This window comes from Aulonocara stuartgranti (assembly GCF_965226115.1).
Source record: "Aulonocara stuartgranti genome assembly, chromosome: 9".
NCBI lineage: Eukaryota > Metazoa > Chordata > Actinopteri > Cichliformes > Cichlidae > Aulonocara > Aulonocara stuartgranti.
Genome location: NC_138960.1, coordinates 2436139 through 2456504, shown reverse-complemented (window position 1 = coordinate 2456504; position 20366 = coordinate 2436139). Strand labels below are relative to the sequence as shown.

Sequence of the window (20366 nt, the reverse complement as noted above, 5' to 3'; positions counted from 1 at the left end):
TGTTGAGTTTTATTTGGTTATATTTTATCAGTTGTCTAATGTAAGAGATCTATCGTGTGGACTCTTTCAGTGGCTCCAGAGTGCGATGCTTTACATTCACCTAATGAGTGAAAGCAGCCTGGTTTGATCCCTGGAGGAACCAAATACACTGCTTAGTTAACTGTCCCAACAGACTGGGAAATAAAGTATTTGCAGGGAAAAACTTGGACACATGAGAGAAAGTGAGTTATGGCGCTATGATTTATGACAGGGGAAGTAAGAAAAAAATTGGCTTGGTTTGTCCCCAGTATACCTTTTTTGCTTTCTTCTGACCAGTGCTTGTGCTAGGTCCTCATCGGGGTCAGAGTTTTCTCCAGCACCAGGTCCCACTGACTACTTTGTCCTTTCACATATGTATCTATTACTATTACGCTGCATCGGCTCACTCACAGCATGGCTGTTATGTAATTTCTTCTTCGTCTTCTTCTGTTTTACTGACAGCTGGCAACCCATTTAATTAGAGCAGGTAGTTGTACTGCCCTCTAGTGGAAGAGAATGTAATTGTTCTGCCCGATACCCACACCGATCGCTTAGATTACTAATCAGGTGGAACCAGATAATCTTCCACGGCACACCTGATCATTTCTCACGGCACACCTATGTGCCGCGGTGCAGTGGTTGGGAAACACTGCCTTAGCTGAAGAGGAGTGACTGCGTCAACCACCGTACCTGTTTTTACTGGTCACCTCGGGTTTCTATCACTTTTCACTGGTTCCCTAAGCCACCGTAGTTTTTGTGTCTAAAAGCTATTATGTTCTCTAGTGGCATGATCTTTCATATTTTTCTCCTCATGAAGAGAAATCCCACATCCAGACCCAAACATGAGTGTGTCTGCTAACAGGAACTGTGTGTTTAATAAAGTGTGATATTACTCGGTGCCACACACATGTCAGTGATTCACTGACTGTTACACTGTTACACTGTTCTTTCATTCCACAAACACACACTGGCTTCTTTTGCATCAGTTACACATTCACCATTCTGCTGCTCACTGGCATCAGTGTCTGAAAACAATAATAAATACAGTTTATTTATAATTAATTTTAATGTTGCATTGAAGCTGCCTGACGTAAACAGCTGTTTAGAAAATTACTTGTTTGAAAGGTTTCCATCCGTCCCTGATTTAGACGTTTGCTCCAGCTCTTCAGACCTCACCCTGGGGACTGGAAGACTTCTATAGTGTAAGGATCAGTGGCCTGCCATGTTTGTCTGTAGCAGCTTTCTTTGGCTAATAGTCAACTTTAGAGAGTTGCATAGAAAGTGGGCTCGGTCCTGTTTTCAAAAGCATACATATTTGCACATAGACAGGCTTGAGTCCTTTTGTGTATTCAGCAGCTGTGTCACTAGTGATGGAGTCCACTGAGAGAGCACTGGTACGAATGACTGACAAAATAACACCACCCACACTAGCAGCACCCACTCACAGGTAAAGTGCTGCTCCTTTCAGTAATCTGTTTTCTTTGTGTATGTGGCCCCTATTTCTCCTAGATCACAGTGACAGAGACTGTGCTGTTTCTGGTCCAGTACACGTCCAAGGAGTTTGACCGTTTAGAGAAGACGGTGGCCACCGGAGACTGCTGTTACCTCAACCCACTGGTACGCAGGACATTCCGCTTCCTCGGTAAGTTTTAGGCGTGTGTATGCTTGTTTCTGTTACTTCACCTGTCAAAGCTGAATGTTTTTCTATAAGTCTGTGAGAAAACTGGCCACATGTGACATTCACATAATAAACTAGTTAGTTGAGTTTGTTGATCAGGTCCTTTGATCAACAAACACACTTTTTCCCACTAAACTGAAAAACTAAGATCGACTACAGGAACAGCACTGATGTTTTGGACGCTAGAAACAACTTTTCTTTCACTCAACCTGAACTAATCGTCTCAGTAAAGCTCCACCTGTTTGCTCTTTGCATTGTGTAACTGTGCCAGCGTCATCATTGCTGCTGCTGTTGGGTTATCAGTGTTTCTGATTAAAACTGGGGGCTCCTGAATACGTTTGTGTTGCAGGTCTGTTTTTAGTGGCAAATGTGGGTGCGTTTGCATTTCCACAGTGACAGTGGTGCTCTACAGAGCCATGCCTTAAATGAAGAGAAAGACCTCTTGGATAAGTATTATTTAAACCATGAAAGGACATTCATTACCTTTAAGTCCAACTACTTGTTCTAGCCTTGCCAGGAGAATATTGTGATCAACCGTAGGGCTGTGCGATATGACCAAAATCTCATATCCCGATATAAGACATCTATCATCCCGATAACGATATAAATCACAAGAATTTAACATTTTCTGTAAATTCTGTGAATCTCAGGCAGATTGACTTGCATTGAAGTGTTTCCAGCTGGGCGTCATGCACCTGGAGTTGAGACTTTTAACCGATGCATGAAACGATACATTTTTAGACATAAGTTGTAACGGCCGTTGTTTTCTTTGTGAGTATTTATTACACGGCGTGCTGCCGGGAAAAGCCTGCTCTAACGTTTGAGTCTAAGGTTTATTTTTTAGCACCCGATGGCTCTTTTTTGCTTCTCATCCATAAATGCTCTCCATACTCTTTCATGGGATTTAGTTTATTTTGAAAAGTCTCAACAGGATTTTGAGCTTTATTGTAAAAGGTATGCAAAACAAACAAGCAGACGGCGGAGCCACGCCATTTTTTTACCGTCTTGGTTGCTAACGACAACGTGTAAAAACAGGCACTTGTCCGTCCGTAGTGTGGTTATATTAAATATAAGACAAAGAGAGAACTTTAAGAAACTAATATAGCCACTACAGTGACCATCAAAATGATGAAAAACTAGAAAAATTTGCATTTCCTGCGAAAATGCTGTGTGGATGCCTTAACGCTGAAGATGTCTGCTGAAAAAAGCAGAAAAGGTTGAAAAAAAAAATGTTGCCCTGAGCAGGATTCGAACCTGGCCCTTCTGGTACTCAAGGCAGGCACATATCTCTCTGCGCCACAGTCTTTCTCACAAAGAAGAGGTGGAGAGACTGACAATTGTGCTGAAATGAGCAGAAGCTGCGGAGAATAGACTACTTGCACTAGGGCATGTGACGTATTTCCGTTTCCAAATAGTACCGCTTGTGCGTTTCCGGTACGTTTGCTTATCTATCGGTAGCTATGCTAATGTCGCTTCAGAATGAGTATAAAAAGGAAAGTATTTAAAACAGAACATTTTCAAAAACAGGAGAAGAAATACTCCGAGCATTGCTGTGTCCCACTTTGTTCAGCTTCAGCCAAATTTAACGGCATACTAAGTTTTCATGCCTTTCCGACCCATTCCGACTTGAGAAGACAATGGCTGGTAAATATACGCCGGGATCATTTCACGATTACCTCTCACACCAGGCTCTGCTGCAGACACTTTGCCAGTGATCAACTCATAGAGCCAACAACCCTCGATGGTCGAAGGCGGCTTATTAAAGGTGCTGTACCAACACTTTTTGAGTGGAATGGCTATAAAGTTGAACCACCGCGGCGTAGTGTTTGGGAGAGAACGGAGCGACGCCCTGAACTAGTTCCTCCTGACGATCAAGAAGAGCACAGTCTTACAAGAGATCATGACTACTGCTCAGTCCCTGAGCCATCTGCATTGGACATATCTGCATCAGCTGCAGAAGACCTGTCCAAAGACATGGAGACTCTGAGGAAGAAAATACAGGAGTTACGTGTCCAGCGAGAATTTGGGTTACAGCGTTTTGCTGACATCCGATTCTATACCAGGTACATCTAAGTTCTATTCAAGCTAACTGTTTAAAATATACCAAGGTCACCATCAGTTAAATTTAGAAAGTTTTTCCAGTCTTAATGAAAACAAAATAGATATTTACTTTTTCTCTGCTGATTGTATGTTTTATGTAGATGCTTTAGTATTTAAACGATATCCTAATGCTACAGGTAAAATACAACACCAAATACTCTTAATCAGACTATTTTATACAGCATACCATTAGCATATTTGTCACAGTTCACATTATTTTTATGTCAGTGTGTAATGTTAATTAATGATTGACACGATGTATGTCTCTCTCGTGAATAGATTTCCAAGCTATGATCATTTGATGGCATTCTGGGTTTTGATTGAGCCTTGCATCTATAAAATGATCCGGGTTTCAAGAGCCAAGTCAGCTGCCAATCGGAACGAAGAAGTGTTGACACCTGCACGCACATCAACAGTAGGTTATGGGTTTGTTGGTAGTTAGAACTAGAGGTGTAATGTTATTGTATTTATGTACAATAACATTACTTTATGTACAGTAGCATACATACACAGGTGTATGTATGCTAGACTCAGTATCCTTTACATACATACACCTGTGCACTACAGCACCTCATTGTTTACCCCATGGTACAGTATGGTATGCCTAACCATTACAAAACATTTAGCCAAGAAAAGAATAATTTTACTAGTTCATAGCTTAAGGAGTAACATTTTCCCTTTTGTTTTCACCTTCCAGAGGCAGCTGCTACAGCCAATTGATGAGTTTTTTCTTTTCCTGGTTTTCCTGTCAGTTGGTTTGAAGGAGCGGGACCTGGCACACCGATTTAACATACACCAGTCCACAGTGAGCCGCATTATTGCAACATGGACAAATTTTCTTGCCACTGCACTGGGGTCTCAGTGCATCTGGCTTACACGTGAAGAAGTGCAAGCTTACCTCCCTGAGGAATTCAAAGATTTCTCAGACACCCAGATGATCCTTGACTGTACAGAGCTGAGGTGTCAGACACCATCCTCACCACTTCTCCAAAGTGAAATGTACTCTTCGTACAAATCCCACTGTATGATGAAAGCCCTGGTTGGCATAGCTCCACATGGTCCAGTGACATTCATCTCTAATCTGTATGCTGGTTCGGTTAGTGACAAGGAACTATTCAAACAATCAGGCATTGCTGAGAAGTTGACTGAAGACATGGCAGTGATGGTAGATAAGGGCTTCCTAATCACTGATTGTTGTAAATGCAAAGTGTACTGCCCACCTTTTCTATCTAAGCAGAAGCAGATGCCAGCATACCAGGTTAAGGAGACGCAGGCCACAGCCAGACTCAGGGTACATGTGGAGCGAGTCATTAGGAGGATCAAACAGAACAAACTTTTTGATAGCATCATTACCATGTCACATGTTTATAATATCAACCAACTGTTTGCAGTGGCATGTATGCTGTCAAATTACCAGAACACAGCATTAGTTAAAAAATGGGTTAAGTGAGACAAGATGGATTTTTCCCAAGACACCAGTGCCAGTACAAGTAACTTATGGAAAATGACCTGCAGCTGAGGCCACTACAGTTGAATTTCTTCCTTCTCAGCTGACAATACTTGTTTACAGAACTGGTACTTGAGTGCCGATAGTTGAGTTTCAGTTATTGATAATTCAAATTCATTGCAAATGTTTAATGTTAATAATACTGTTTAATTATATTACTATATTACTATTCAGATTCAACAAAACTGTTTATCAAAATTATAAAGTAAATCACTAAATCGTTTTAAAACCATAAGTGACATTGAACTTTTGGAACATCAAAAATACCATTTGTCATTTTCTACAGTTCAGTTGTGTTATTGTCTAAATGTATATCAGTATGCTAGGCATGGAGTTTTAAATACTTACCATGTAAATAAGTTCTGCACAAATTCAATGTTTTAATGTGTGTTTTTAAAAATTAAATTGATGCCATTGCTTAAATAACAGTTTATTGATGTCACATAAAAGTAACATGTAACAACAAAAGAATTCATGAAATATATTGAAAATAAAACATCAGTTATTTTGTTCCAGCCAGCCTGAAGGATCTGTTTTTCTTTTTGCTGTTTTCACTGTTCATTTTTTCAAACACAGGTATCTTGGCATATATATGTAAAAAAAGAAATAGTCTGCCTTTTCTCTGATTGCATTGTGCACATCTATATCCATGTATATTCTTTGCACTAGGTAGTCCTCTTGTGCCCACACAACAAAGTCACACCACTGCATCCCACTGATGAGCAGTTGTCCTTGCACTTGCCAGTAATATGCGTGGCTCTTTTTTAGTTTAGGGGTACCACATTCCATCTGCACATATTTGCAGTCAATAAAGTTTTGTACATTGGGACATTTGAATTCGACAAAGCCAAACTGGGGGTATTCATTGGGGTCAAAAACAACACCATCAGGAGATGCAGCAAGCCAGGGGGCAATGGGGTGAATGACCAGACCACAGGGTGAGTAGTTAACATTCATTAGCCTACTATACTCTGCTGCTATTGCAGGCTCCATCTCAGTTCCTCTCCTCATGTCTGCTGTCTGCCTTGTTCCCTTCAATATACGCTCTGCTAGTGACTCGGCCGAGCTCTGGCCTCTGACGTGACACACCTCCCGAAACCTAGAGGCAGTCACTCTGGGCCTGCGGAGCTGATGCCACTCAGACGAAGAGCTTTGCTCACGTGTAGCTTCCTCTATTTTGTGAGCCATTTCCAGAGTTACAGACAAGCTTTTCAGATGCAGAAGCTCTTCTTCTGAGCACACAAACACACAATCTGATGGCAAGATGTCATACCCCTCCAGAGGCAAGTGCGGTGTTGGTGGTGCATCGCGGTGTAGTGTGATGTACCGGGTTGTCAAAACCGGCTGCTGATATGACAGAACACTGCCCTCCTGCACCAGCCCAAAGGCACTTTCCACAAGGGGCTTGTCAGGTCTCATGTTCATTGTGGTCACAAGTGGCCTGTCCTCAATATTAAATTTTGCATATGCCTCCGTTATTCTGAACAAGCAGGGATCTGGTAACGGACCCACCATGCCTCTGTAGAAGCCACTCCTAAAGAAAACATCAATGACAATAATGTAAGGGAGAAGGTTATTATACTGAACAACAACTAAACTAAAAACTAAAAGGTGTAAAACAGTGGTGCATAAGTTAGAGACTGGGATGTATATGTACATGACTGAGTTAGCCGTCTTCAGAAAGTGTAATGTTGTATGTAAATTAATACCTATTCTGACACATGTATGTATGAACAAATAGCAACATACATTTGTAACACATGAAACCAAATTTTACAAATGTAATTACCGTACTCCAGTCTGGGCCATCCTATTTGGTACTGGCTTAGTGAAGATCATGGAGTTGATGGGTCCTGGCCTCACACCCTAACAGAAGACACATTTACTATGGATGGTGTTGCTGTTCATATGTAAACATGGACTAATTCAAAAACTTTAACCTCATTTAAATTACCACTGTCCGTGGCTTGTGCCATTGCTGTTCAGATTCCGTGCAGCTATGCACAGGGGGGACAACCGGCACTCTGAGTTGTGAGTAGTGTGCTGTTTGGAAGAGCAGTGCCACTGTGTGATTGCACACAGGAGCACTGGCTATGTGTCAGTATCACCGGCGATGAATCCAGAAGCTTAATCTAAGAAGAAAGAACGAAAATTAAAAATGTAACATCTTCATGGAAGAGCCGAACAGGAACATAGTTCAGTGTTATGGTTACGTACCCTCCTGAATGCTTAGTGTTTCCTTCTCTCCCTATTAAAACAACTTAACCATGCTTGATAACTGTAATAACTTAGATTGTGTATATTTGCAGTATTAACTTGTTGTCAAATGTTTCTGATCACCCAAACACACGTTGATTTAACTATCTGACTAGTCAAATTAGGAGTGATAAAGCAGGGAGACAAGGAAAACATTCAAGTTGATGGGCCTTTAGGAATGAACTTAACTAATGCTTAAATGAACTGAACCCCACAGAACGGGGATTAACAACTTTACACAGCTTCCTGCCTACACTTAGTCTGTGTGGTGCCTCACTCTTCCTCATCGACCTGTAGCACAGGGCTCTCACACCGACCTCCCCTGACAACCTGTCTTTATTGGACACTGAATAAAGATACAAGTACCATTAGCATTATTTCTGTATTACTCATTTCAGCATGTCTTAAACATATATATTTTACACTTAGCAAGAGTAGCATTAGGTAGTTAACTACCTCCATAGTTAGCCAACTACCTAACGCTAATATAACAGTGTCTAACAACAAAAGTGACATTAGTTAAGAAAACCTCAACTATAGTTTAGGACGACATAAAACACCGTTTAAGAAAACATGTAATGTAGAGAACTGACATCAAATGAAGGACATAGCGGAGTAACGTAGTGTTTGCATTTGACGTTAGCTAGCGTTTCTTTGTCGGTTAATTTACGTTTTCTTACCTTCGTAGTTGTGTATATATGATGCAGCATATAACTTAAATCCTTTATCTAATTTGCTGGCGGGAGTAGTCGTCACTCTGCAAATCCGATGAACATCGGTGATGTTCAATTTTGGGAGCTCTTGTAGGCATCGAGTGTAGAACGTCGCCATGGTTTAACCGCACCGTAAGCACTGGAGCAGGACTACATAGAACGCGGAAGTGTTAGTGCAAGTAGTCCATTGGGCTGATAAGAGGTGGAAAGGCTGAAAATTTTACAGAAGAGGTGAATAAGTAGAATTTCTGCTGAAAAGAGATGAAAATTCTGCTGAAAAGAGTTCAATCAGCACAATTTCTACTGAAAAGAGTTTAATCAGCAGAATTTCTACTGAAAAGAGTTGAATAAGCAGAATTCTCCTGAAAAGAGGTTTTTGCTGAAAATAGCAGAAAAAACTGAAAAACTTTTCTGAAAAGAGTTCAATCAGAAGAATTTGTGCTGAAAAGAGTTCAATGAGCAAAATTCTGCTGAAAAGAGGTTTTTACTAAAAACAGCTGAAAAGCTGGTATTTGTGCTGAAAAGTGGTGAAAAAACTGAAAAGTTTGCTGAAAAGGGCTGAAAAAGCTTAAATTTGTGTTGAAAAGAGTTAAAAAAGTTTAACTGTTGATTGAAAGAAATGTTGCCATAAGCGGGATTTGAACCCGGGCCTCCAAGTCTGAGAACTGACGCTCATCTCACTGAGCTAAAACACAGGTCAGCCCGGCAAGGAAAATCAGTGAGGCCACTGATGATATGGCAGAAATGGGCAAAAAATATTGCAAAAAAAATTCAATATCTCAAAAAGTATAGAAGTTATGAACACCAAAAGTCATAGCCGGCATTAGCAGAAAGAGCAGAATTTTTTAAAGTTTGAACGGTGAAAATCGGATGAAAACTGTGGGAGTAGTTAAGTGCCAAAAAGTGTACGGAAGCAACTGGAATATAGTGGAATAAAGAATAAAGAGAAACAGGATCTCAATAGGCCCTTGAGGGCATCCACACAAATATTGACGTAAACAGTTTCTTTTGCGACACCACGAAACAAACGATAGCGTAAAATGAAACGATGGACGTTTTTATATCGTCAGCTGATATATATCGTTATATCGAACAGCCCTAATCAACCGCATCGTTAAGTCAAATAAAACTAGGACCACTGAGCGCCCTGAATCAGCAGTTAAAAGGAGGTCATTAAAAACTCTTAATAGCGCTGTCTCGGTACTGTGGCGTGGTTTAAACCCAGATTGGAATTTCTCGCTGATTCCATTAGTCTCTAACAAGGTCAGCAATTTATGAAGGACTATTTTTTCCGAGATTTTCCAATAATGGCGGTTGAGGCTGTGATGCTGTGTTCTTTGACCAGGAGAGATCTTCTGAGATGTGCACACACAGGAGATGTGCACACTCACTCACTTGGACACTAGAAGGGGGAATTATGTTAAAATGCTCTTCATAGACTACAGCTCTGCATTTAACACCATAATTCCCTCCACACTCACCATCAAGCTGGAGCATCTGGGACTCAGCTCATCTATGTGTCAGTGGATCTCCAACTTCCTAACTGGCAGACCACAGGCAGTAAGGATGGGCGGACATGTCTCAGCCTCCACCACTCTCAGCACTGGAGCCCCCCAGGGGTGTGTTCTGAGCCCCCTGCTGTACTCTTTGTACACATATGACTGTGTGGCCACTACCAGCTCCACCACCATCATCAAGTTTGCTGACGACACCGTCGTGGTGGGCCTGATCTCTGATAACAATGAGACGGCCTACCTGAAGGAGATTAGGAATCTGGAGAACTGGTGCCAGAGGAACAACCTCCTTTTAAACGTCAGTAAGACAAAGGAGCCGATAGTGGACTTCAGCACTAAGCAGGAGAGGAACTACCAGACCCCCATCATCAACGAGTGCCCAGTGGAGAGAGTGGACAGCTTCAAATACCTTGGAGTTCACATCACGCAGGACCTGTCATGGTCCTGTCACATCAACTCCGTGGTGAAAAAGGCCCGTCAGCGTCTCTACCACCTCAGACGCTTGAGAGACTTCCAACTGCCCTCCAAGGTGCTCAGGAACTTTTACTCGTGCACCATAGAGAGCATCCTGACGGGAAACATCTTAACCTGGTTCGGGAACAGCACCATGCAGGACAGACGAGCTCTGCAGAGGGTTGTGCGATCAGCTGAGCGCACCATCCGCTCCGGGCTCCCTGACCTGCACTCAATCTACAGCAGGCGGTGCTGGACCAAGGCCAGGAAGATCGTGAAGGACCTCAGCCATCCCAACAACAGACTGTTCTCTCTGTTGAGGTCAGGAAAGCGATTCCGCTCCCTGAAGACCAACACAGAGAGACTGAGGAGGAGCTTCTTCCCGCAGGCGATACGGTCTCTCAATCACACCACCACACAGTACTGACCCACACATATGGTTCTTACACACACACTGGACTTTCTGGACTTTGGTTTCACTTCATCACTTAAATCACTGCTGCTGTTATTGTGTATATGCTGCTGTTATTGTGTATATATTTATTTATACTTCTTGTGTATTTTGTTCATACATTCTTATATAGTTCTATATTGTGTATTGTGTATTTTGTTGTACAGTTATTTTATTTTTAATTTAATTTATATATTTTATCTTATTCTTTCCCAGTGTGTTGTACAGTTATTTCATTTTTAACCTTAATTTATATTTTATTCCTTCCTAGTTAAATTTACCCTTTTTAATTTTTCATATTTATTTCCTATCTTATTCATAGCCTTTTCCTTTTTTGTTTTCTTTAGGTCACGAGCAGTTGTCCAAGCATTTCACTACATATCGTACTGTGTATGACTGTGTACGTGACAAATAAAATTTGAATTTGAATTTGAATTTGAAATTTGCTGCTTACCCTCTCCACAGCAGCACTGTTGATGGTTAGTGGGGTGTGCAGGGTGTGAGTTCTCCTGAGGTCTGTGGTGATCTCCGTAGTCTTCTCCACATTCAGGGAAAGGTTGTTGTTGCTGCACCACTCAGCCAGATGGTTAACTTCACTCCTCTATGTCTCATCGTTGTTGCTGATGTGACACAGCTGTGTCTGAGGCCAACTTGATGTAGCTGTGTGATGGTGTGCAGTTGAGAAGGGGGCTCAACATACATCGTTGGGAGCCCACGTATTCAGTGTTCTTGAGCTAAAGGTGTTGTTGCCGACCCGTACTATCTGCTGTCTTCCTGTCAGGAAATCCAGCAGCCAGTTACACAGCGAGGTGCTGAGCCCCACCAGATCCAGTTTGTTAATGAGTTGCTGGGGAATGATTGTGTTGAATGCTGAAGTCAATGAACAGCACTCTAACATATGAGTCAGATGTGTGAGGGCTGATTGAAGGCAGTTAAAATTACATCATTGATTTGGCGGTTTGACCCGTATGGACCGGCAGGAATGATTTCCTGTGCCGTTCAGTGGTGCATTTGGGTAAGTTCAGTCTCTCACTGAACACCCTCCTGTGACAGGCCAGGATGTCATAGTGTGGGCGGGAGGTATTGTCCACCATTGTGCTCGCCTTGGACATCATAAGGGAGTCCAGCTCCATCCCCACAACATTGCTGGCTTTCCAGATCAGTTTATCGCGTTTGTTGTGACCATTGGCACCCTCGTCTCCTGGACTGGGGCAGGATGTCTCAGGATGGGTGACGCGGAACACCCACTTCACCTCCAATAACGGGCAGTCCTGGCGGATGTGCACTAGTCGCCCACATCTCCAGCACTCTTGCTCTGATGCTTGTGCTGCTCCGATGAGCTGAGCACAACTTCCATAGCCCTCATGACCTGCAGAGAAACAACAGAGGAGAAGGGGTTAGAGAAGGGGTTAGTATCCATTTCCAGTGGGAGGAAATGGCTAGAGCTCCATAACCACTGGCCGGGCTGGTGATGCCACCGGGTGCCTCTTCCTTTGGGCCAGGACTGGTCAGTTGGTCGCTGCTTGCCCCAGCTGCTCCCATGGTGGTTCCACCCAAGCTGCTTGAGGCTCGCCAGCCAGTGACAGTGAACTCACTCCACTGTTCTGACCGAGACAAACTGCTCCTGGACGACAGTGTCGAGCAGCTGAGGTTTACTTAGGGCTGCAGCTTCCTGGCCGTGGCTTCATGCAGTCGCCTCACTTAAGCGAAGGGCTGTCTGCAACCCTATCAAACTGTTCCGGAACCAGCACCAATGGTCTATCCAGTCTAGGATGGTCCATCTAATGTAGGAAGGGTGCCCTTGCTGTTGCGTGGAGGCTCATAACTGCCACCTGGGCCTCCTCCAGTCAGCAAGGAGCCAGAACAAGTGATGAGGTTTTCCAATACTTCTGTCTGCTGCTTGCTCCAGGCATGTACCTCCTCCAACTGCTTCAGATGCACAGCTGCCAGCTCAGACACCATCTGGACCAGTGCCCCCATCAGCTACACAGGTTGGGGCTCTGTCATGCCAGCCTGGGTTTCAACACCACTGTAAAAAGAACCTGGCACGACCCATACATGGCTTCTTCCAAAACCTTTTTGCAATTTTCAGTGTCTCTCTGGCAGCTTGATTCCCATTGCACTCCTGTTAGCTGCCTCGATCAGCTGCTTTCTTAGACAGACACCAAGATCCCAACATGAGCTGAAGATGTTCATTTGGACTGAGCAGCACGGGCAGGATAAGCAAAGAGGACATCAGAGGGACAGCTCAAAGTTAAAGAGGTTGAGATGGTTTGGAGATGTGCAGAGGAAGGATACTGAATGGTGGACAAAGGATGATGAAGATGGACCTGAAGGGCAGGAGGGGAAGACCTCAGAGGAGGTTCATGGATGTAGTGAAGGAGGACATACAGAGGGATGGCCACTAAAGGATGCAGTGAAAGAGAAGAAGAAGAAGAAGAGCCCATGCGATAATATCCAACTTCAATGCAATATTTTTCTCACACGTCACACAAAAGGGCTAAGGAGAAGATCAGAGTAACAGAGTCAGTGTGTAAGAATCATTCACCGCAGGTTGGCCTCTTCTCTCTGATGGGTAATTGAGAGATGGAGATAAGACTGAGGAGTATTACATAGTTCCTTAGGGATGAATCCACTTGGGGGCCTGGCTTTATCCTTGTATTTACACATTCAGCACACTATTCATGCTGCTCCTTAACATTAACAGTCCTCTCATTGCAGACTAAAGCTCCTTTTATCCCTTTATCTTATATTGGAATTGGTTGTCTTGCGTTAAACAGTGCCAGAGTGTATCAGAATAAAGCTCATGTCTTAGTGTTAATTGATGTCAGTTATGAAAGTGCTCCACAGTGACTTTATGATAAAGTTGTCTTTTCCCAGCAACATGGAGAAGAAGGATGAAGAGCTTTAGCTGCAGAGGGGTTTTGTAAAGTGATGAAAGTGTGCCACATTAAGAATCAACACCATCCCCGCTAGAAGAATGACTTTAATGCAGATTCAGAATTGCTTTACCCTAAAACCGAGGCTCTGGCTCGAAGAGGAGAACTGCCACAAAAACAATATTTTATCCAACAAAGGAAAAGCTATTCTAAAAGCAAGAAGGAAGAACTTCATCATTATGAAGCACACGTCATTAGCACAATGTAGAGGCTATAGAACGGAGATAGATAGCTTAACTAAAAGCCTCACTTTAACTCTGTAATTCTCTCTGCTACAAGGTACAAAAGTGTCTTAAGCAAATGGCAGCTCAATTATACAAATAAAACAAGACGAGGATAGTGCTTTGCCCTCTGAAAAACTACTAATCACTGCGCCTGGCAAAAGAAAAAGACAGGCTTGTCAGAGGAAGCAGCAAGGAACTCAACCAAAAGTAAAATAAGATCAAATGAAATATAAATCCATGGAGGGCTGAGAGGGTGAAAATATGACATGCTGTTATTTTGAATTAAGCCTATTTGGTTCCTTTCTCAGCTCAATCTCATAGTAAAATTTAGAACAGCTACACTTGTGAACAGTGAAAATTATAGCACAATCCTATTTCCAAAACAGTTGGAAAATGTAAATAAAAGATTTCCCAATCTCATAAACCCACATCTTAATCAGAGGGCTTGATAGAACTAGAATCCCTAGAATAACTAGCACAATTTTTGAGTGGGTTGGAGGTGGGAGAATATGTCTGTGAAGGTTCTCAGTCAGGTGGGAGAAGCACTCAAACTACTTTGGTGTTTCAGCCCTTATGTGACAATATGATTCTTCATTTAGACTGACATGAACTACCACTTGCCACCAATACGAGACATCATCACTTGTGTAACCCCAATTCATTGGGTGTTTCGGCCGCAAACAACCATCTGCTATCTATGAAGGGAAAATGTACCATAGCAACATCCCAAAAAAGAAAAACAGGAACGAGGAAATGACAACAGGCAGTATGGTGGTTCATGCAGTGAGGACACCCCCACTCTCGTCACAGGCACCTGACTCACCAGAGCCCAAACACCAACACCTATGGTGGTGAGAGAATGACCCATGAACTCAGAGACCCTAAGCAGCCGCAACAATGAAGGTCAAGATCAAGCCACAGTGCACCAGCATGTAGAATCACAAAATGTACAGGAAGGTCTCTACCAGAGCCCACAGCTCATCAACCAAGGTCTAACAGAAAATAGATGGCTCATCCCAGACCCACCATAGCAACATAAAGACTGGAAGGAGCCTGCAGGAGCCGATGTACTGCAAAAAGACCCACAGAGGACACCTGCCAGCACAACCAGGGCGCTGAAGCACAACCCCAGTTGCATGGGCCCACCCAGCCACCCAGCCACCCACCCCCACCACTCCTGCCATCCCCCGAAAGAGCAGAAGGTGCCCACCCCAGACAGCCGGATGCAGGGACCAGGCATTGGGCCTGCCAGGAGGACCCCAGCACAAGGCAGAGATAAAGGGAAGAGAAAGGACAGGAGGGGGGGAGTAGGCGGGATCCGCCAATCTCCTGCCTCATCACTTCCAAACGCCAGATTGAATTGAAATTGAAACATCTTTTACATGTGTTAGTGGTTGTAAAGGGCTGTGGGTTGGACATTTTTGTCTTAACTGTGTTCTTTAGTTGTTGTTGTTAAACAGATGACTGGCTGATAGAACCTTACAGAGGTTTTATTTTGAGTTTGTGATTTCAAGGGTTTTCACCAGGCCGTTAAGGTGCAGAAGATCAAAGGGTTTTTGAGGCAGTTATGGCGTATAACTGAAGCGGTAATAAAGGGGAAGTCTGAAAGTTTCATTCCATCGATTGTGTGCTTCATTCTGGTGAATCCATCTTATGATGTATTTTATTCGGTTAGCTAAATAGTAACACAGTCTAAGGACTGAAAACATTTTGATGCAATCATTAAGGAAAAATTATTAATTTGGAGTAAGTGAGTGATAATTTGGGGGAGGTAATTATACCTAGCTTTTGATAGCTCAAAAGTTCAAATCTTGGTCTGCAGGAATCATTGAGTTCTTCATTATTGGAAGTATTATTAGTAATTCATTTTGACCAATCTGATGTTCGTGAAAAATTTGTAATGAGATGAAATATGTCCTTTACTGAATTTGTTGGTTCTTGTAAATACAGTAATATATCATCAGCATATAAATGAATTTTGTGTTCTAATATAGAGGTTTGATTACCTTTGATATTTTTGTGGAATGGCAAGTGGTTCTAAGAAAACTGCGAATTATTAGGGTGAGAGTGGGGATCCTTGTCTTGTCCCTCTCTCCACGCTTAAACATTGAGAGATGATCCCATTAGTGGTGACCTTGGCCTGTGATGGGGTATAGAGAGTGGTTATCTAATAATTAATAATGCTGGGCACCCTTTAATATAGGTGACAGAGATCCTCTGGATTGTTCTGGGAATATGATTCACTTGGGTATGAAACTTGCAGACTGTTGTTTTAGTTGAAGGAATTAGGTTTATTATAGGTCGTGTTCAAATTTACCTGCTCTGCCTCGGGGTGTCTAGAGGCAAGAATCAAGCGCACCATGTGCTGAGCATGCAGAGTGGATATACCTAAAGGAGCTGCTGCAGCTGTAACTGAGTTAGTGTGATTGAGTTGTGCCGTAATGAATCAGTAAGTGTTATTCCCTTGGCAAGTTAATTGGCATGATGCTGGTTGTAACTGTTCGTGCATGTTAAAATTATGTGTCTCAGTACATTGATACTATGTTGGTAAGATTATTTAGCACTGAGATAACAGCAGTGGCCATAATCTATTCAATAATTACATCCAGTTGTATCAGGAATTAAGTTAAAGGACTTTTTTGCTGTTTAGTTTAACTGTTGCTAGCTTTGCCATATTCGTGCCTTACTATTAGCAACTTGTATGACGTGCTATGAAGCAAATTTATGGTCTACAGTGACCCCTTATGGACACTGGGAGACATCGCTGGTGTCAGATAAATGACGTTATTGTGATTGTGATTACACTTTGATGTAAACAATTCTTCCGTGGGACTTTATTAAAGACAATCAACCCAACATGTTTCTGACTTGTATATCTAGTGTTCCAATATGTCCTCTGCAGGTCGTTTGTGTCACGGTCCTGGGTCGGTGAGCCAGTGCTTTGAGTTTCTTGTGTCTCTGAGTTTTTGTATTATGCTCTTAGTTCTTTGTTGTTATTCTATAGTCTATTGTCTTAGTTTGGCCTTCTTGTATCCTGTTTAGTTCTCTGAGTAGTTAGTAGCTGCCCTCTGTGTCTGTTTGTTGTTGTTCTCTGATTTTCTTAGTTCCTGTCTCCCCTAGTCTAGTTTGCATCTGTGCTACTTCCTGTTTTACTTTGAAGGTCTGTGTCTCATGTGAGTGTATCCTACTTTGCTCACTTGTCTCGTCAGTTCTGATTTCTCCAGCTGTGCTCCCCTTCTGTGTCTCATTCCCCTCGTTACTTCCCAGTGTATTTGAGCCCTGTGTTTCTCTGTGTCAGTGTTGTGATCTCCGTCATGCTGTGTGTTTCTCCCTGTGTGTGTTTTATTAGATTCTTCTCAGTTTAGGATTTGTAGACGTTCTTTGTTTAGCAATTAAAGCTGCCATTTGGAGTTCAATCCCGTTTCTAGTGAGTTTGCGTTTGGGTCCAATTCCTGCCTGCACACAGCCGAAACATGACAGTTTGGTTACCATCTGTCCTTAGCTGACTTGAGCTGGTAGTACTTTCTACAATCTAGGTTGTGGATTGACTCAGGAGCTCCATTTCCTCCTTTGCCAGAAAAATCCTGTGGCTGGCACCCTAAAAATCTATTTATTTTTTTAAAGGGTAGAAATAAGGTTTTTGCTACTATCATCTAATGGGTCTCAGGGCTGTCAGTTTCTCTTTACAGTAACATTAGTAGCAGCTGTTATTCCAAATTATAAAGTACTCTTTAAAATACACAATCTGGAAATCCCATTTTATGCAGCATGCCTGCCTGTGTCGATTATGGTGCATTTATGCATGACTATGGATAAGTACTTTGGGCAGGCTTGTTGGCACAGTGAGTGAGCACAGATGAATGAATCCCAGAAAGACTGTGCTGTGCTGTGTGGAGTAATGAAGGCTCCACGTCGCCTGTTTGCTTGGGCCTGCCTGAATCTCTGAGCCTCAACGCCAAAAGATTCCTGAGTTGATTTGACTTTTAAGCTGAGGAGTTGCTTTGGGGTGTTAAAGGGTATCAGCACAAAGTGTTAAAAAGTGAAGCAAGATAGAGACCTGTTAGCTCCGCTGTTGTAGTTTTCCACTTTTTTATTTTGGTTATGATACATAAATAGTGTCAAGATATATGACATGTGTCTTCACATTACTGAAAGAGCCACATTTCTGATTAGTCAGTGTCAGCATGAAAGGCTTCCATCTGGGACTGCAGCGAATGCTGAAGCATCTTTCAGCTTGTATTATTCTATAACAACCAACACTTGTTTCCAAAACAAGACGATGCATAATATAGCAAGTTTGGTGATAAAAGTCTGAGTGAACCTCACATTCACACAGATGGGATGGCAGATGGGCAAATGAACAGCTGTGTGTTGTATGGGACATCACCTCCCATCTCTAGCAGTTTGCCTCCTTGAAACATTCATTCACAGCACCTGCTGTAAAACTGATCTAGGCACATGTTACTGACTATAAATCACTGGATCTCTAACTTCACTTTAAACCACACGTGTATCTTCCTTAGCTGTAAAAAGTCCGTATTTGCAACGTTTTTTTGAGATTTTAAAGTGCGATATCAGGGACGAGTCAAATAAAGAAAGAAATTAGGTAAATATGAATCTTAAATACATAAGGAAACAGTAACACTATATTATCTAAGTTGAATGAAGAATAATAAGTACACTCTGACTGGTTGTCCTATGCTTACTACACCTTACACCTACAAAAGGACTGTTGGACTATGGAGACCCATTTGGTCTCAATGGTTTTTGGTCTTTGAGGCTTTGGTGACTTTTTGGCATTTTCCACCTCAGCAGTTGGTGAAACCGCTCGGTGATTTTCCATGGTCTCCATGCTGTGGTTCCTAAATGCTTCCAGGGGGGTTAGGACTCATTATTTACATGCTTGGCTGGATGCTTGACTCAAAACACCTGGATTTAAAGTTTAAGAGATCTATTCCAATATAGCATAGCACAACTAATCTCCTGCGACGATCTCTGTATAAATTTTACATGATTTAAGGAAAGCCTCATATCATGATGATATTTCTGTAGCAACACCATGTGTTAATGTGAACACACGAGACAAACCCAGAGATGTCTGACATTGACAACTGTGTGTCCACCTCTGATAAAGGTTCAGTAAAAAGGGAGCTACTTCAACAAAGCAGTGATCTGTACAATATGTGAGAAAAGTCTTTCTGGTAAATCTGGAAACAGCAAACTTTCATCAATGGAGTGCAGGGAGAGAGAGGACCCAAAAGTAGACACCCTCAGCAGACTGGGCTGGACTCTGAGTGAGCCTTTACTAGCTGATGAATGCCTTAAAAGGAAACCGAAAGCAACTGGAATAACAGCCAGGAAGCATAGGAACTTAGAAAAATGAAGGGAGGATAAGCTGAAGTTTGAGCAAGAGACAAAGAGAGTCTGGGACAATAAATATGACTGAAGTGGAACGGTAACACACACAAGATTAGACTAAATACAGCGATGGAAGAAAAAACTGGGACAGGAGCTAAACTAAGCAGGGACAAAACTAACACACATTTTTCAGTTTTATTGTGCAGCTCCTGATGAGTTGCAAGGTTACTTTAGAAGTTGTTAAACTGAAGTGTTACACAGTTACGTTTGTACTTCTCCATCCATCCATCCATTTTCTTCCACTTAACCCCCGGATAAGCTAAAGAAATGGATGGAAAGATTCCCAGACCAACCGAGACATACAACCTCTCCAGTGTTTCCTTGGTCTGCCCCGGGGCCTCCTTCCAAACAGTGTCCAGGGAAATCATTACTTTCTGCTCACATTTGGCTTGTGCTGTGGCACTATATTGCTGCAAATTAGGCAGAGTGCCATCAGTGACAATAGCTTATTTGAAAAGGACACAATAACATTTTCCTTGAAATATTGGGATATTATTTTGAGGCTCTGTCCTCTTGTCAAAGGGGACCATGATGGCACCTTTATTGTGCACCACTGACAGGCAAGATTAGGACCCATAATGCAGAATTCAGCAAGCCAGACACAAGTTTAAAACTTAGCTCTTACTGATGGTGATTCACAGGTAAACAATCCAATCACGGGTCAGGGCAGGAACAAACAAACTGAAAACACAGACTCAAGGAGAGCTTGTGGATGAGAGAGCACACACACACACAACACTAAGTCAAATCCATTTTGGCTGTAACAAGACCAAATGTGGAACAAATGAAGCGCTTTGATGCACTGTACACCTGCGTTTGTAGTGTGATGAAGAAAAACGATGAAGTAGCATCAGTTTCCTCTGTGTTTGTCACAGACCAGCTCACTTTGGTCACCACAGTGGCTCCTGCACGTTTTCTTTGGTATTCTTGCGTCTTTACAAATATTAGAGCGTGCTAGTATTCACACCTGACACATTCCATGTGTTTGCATTTCTGCATGTGTGCCTGAGTGTATCTGTTCATGTGCATAAGTATGCATGCTCACACATGTTTGTAGCCAACATTTGCATGATGTGAACCAAGCCGTCTTGCAGC

At 42.4% G+C, this 20366-nt stretch overlaps 3 protein-coding genes across 3 annotated transcripts in view; 2 read left to right on the top strand and 1 right to left on the bottom strand.

The window, feature by feature from the left end:
- plppr5b (phospholipid phosphatase related 5b) overlaps nt 1-20366 on the top strand; it is a 132501-nt gene that overhangs the window by 42105 nt on the left and 70030 nt on the right. The window contains exon 4 of the mRNA XM_082545814.1: nt 1528-1660. Within this exon, the coding sequence (XP_082401940.1) occupies nt 1528-1660 (133 nt within the window). The remainder of the gene's footprint in view (nt 1-1527; nt 1661-20366) is intronic.
- Nucleotides 2839-5349, top strand: LOC309713876 (uncharacterized protein). Its single transcript, XM_082545796.1, has 3 exons — nt 2839-3759; nt 4076-4211; nt 4494-5349. The coding sequence occupies exons 1-3, from the start codon at nt 3176-3178 to the stop codon at nt 5244-5246; spliced, it is 1473 nt and encodes a 490-aa protein (XP_082401922.1). The 5' UTR covers nt 2839-3175; the 3' UTR covers nt 5247-5349.
- Nucleotides 5718-7376, bottom strand: LOC309713887 (uncharacterized protein). Its single transcript, XM_082545818.1, has 3 exons — nt 7258-7376; nt 7093-7169; nt 5718-6837 (listed from the first exon to the last, which is right to left on the bottom strand). Exons 2-3 carry the CDS (start codon nt 7140-7142, stop codon nt 5862-5864), a joined length of 1026 nt encoding a protein of 341 aa, XP_082401944.1. The 5' UTR covers nt 7143-7169; nt 7258-7376; the 3' UTR covers nt 5718-5861.

What these genes read in the sequence shown, in the direction of transcription:
- LOC309713876 (XM_082545796.1), top strand. Translation starts at nt 3,176, where the DNA reads ATGAGTATAAAAAGGAAAGTATTTAAAACAGAACATTTTCAAAAACAG. An exon ending in GACATCCGATTCTATACCAG is followed by an intron (nt 3,760 to 4,075) that starts GTACATCTAAGT and finishes TCTCGTGAATAG; the next exon opens with ATTTCCAAGCTATGATCATT. An exon ending in CACCTGCACGCACATCAACA is followed by an intron (nt 4,212 to 4,493) that starts GTAGGTTATGGG and finishes TTCACCTTCCAG; the next exon opens with AGGCAGCTGCTACAGCCAAT.
- LOC309713887 (XM_082545818.1), bottom strand. Translation starts at nt 7,142, where the DNA reads ATGATCTTCACTAAGCCAGTACCAAATAGGATGGCCCAGACTGGAGTA. An exon ending in ATGGCCCAGACTGGAGTACG is followed by an intron (nt 6,838 to 7,092) that starts GTAATTACATTT and finishes TGTTTTCTTTAG; the next exon opens with GAGTGGCTTCTACAGAGGCA.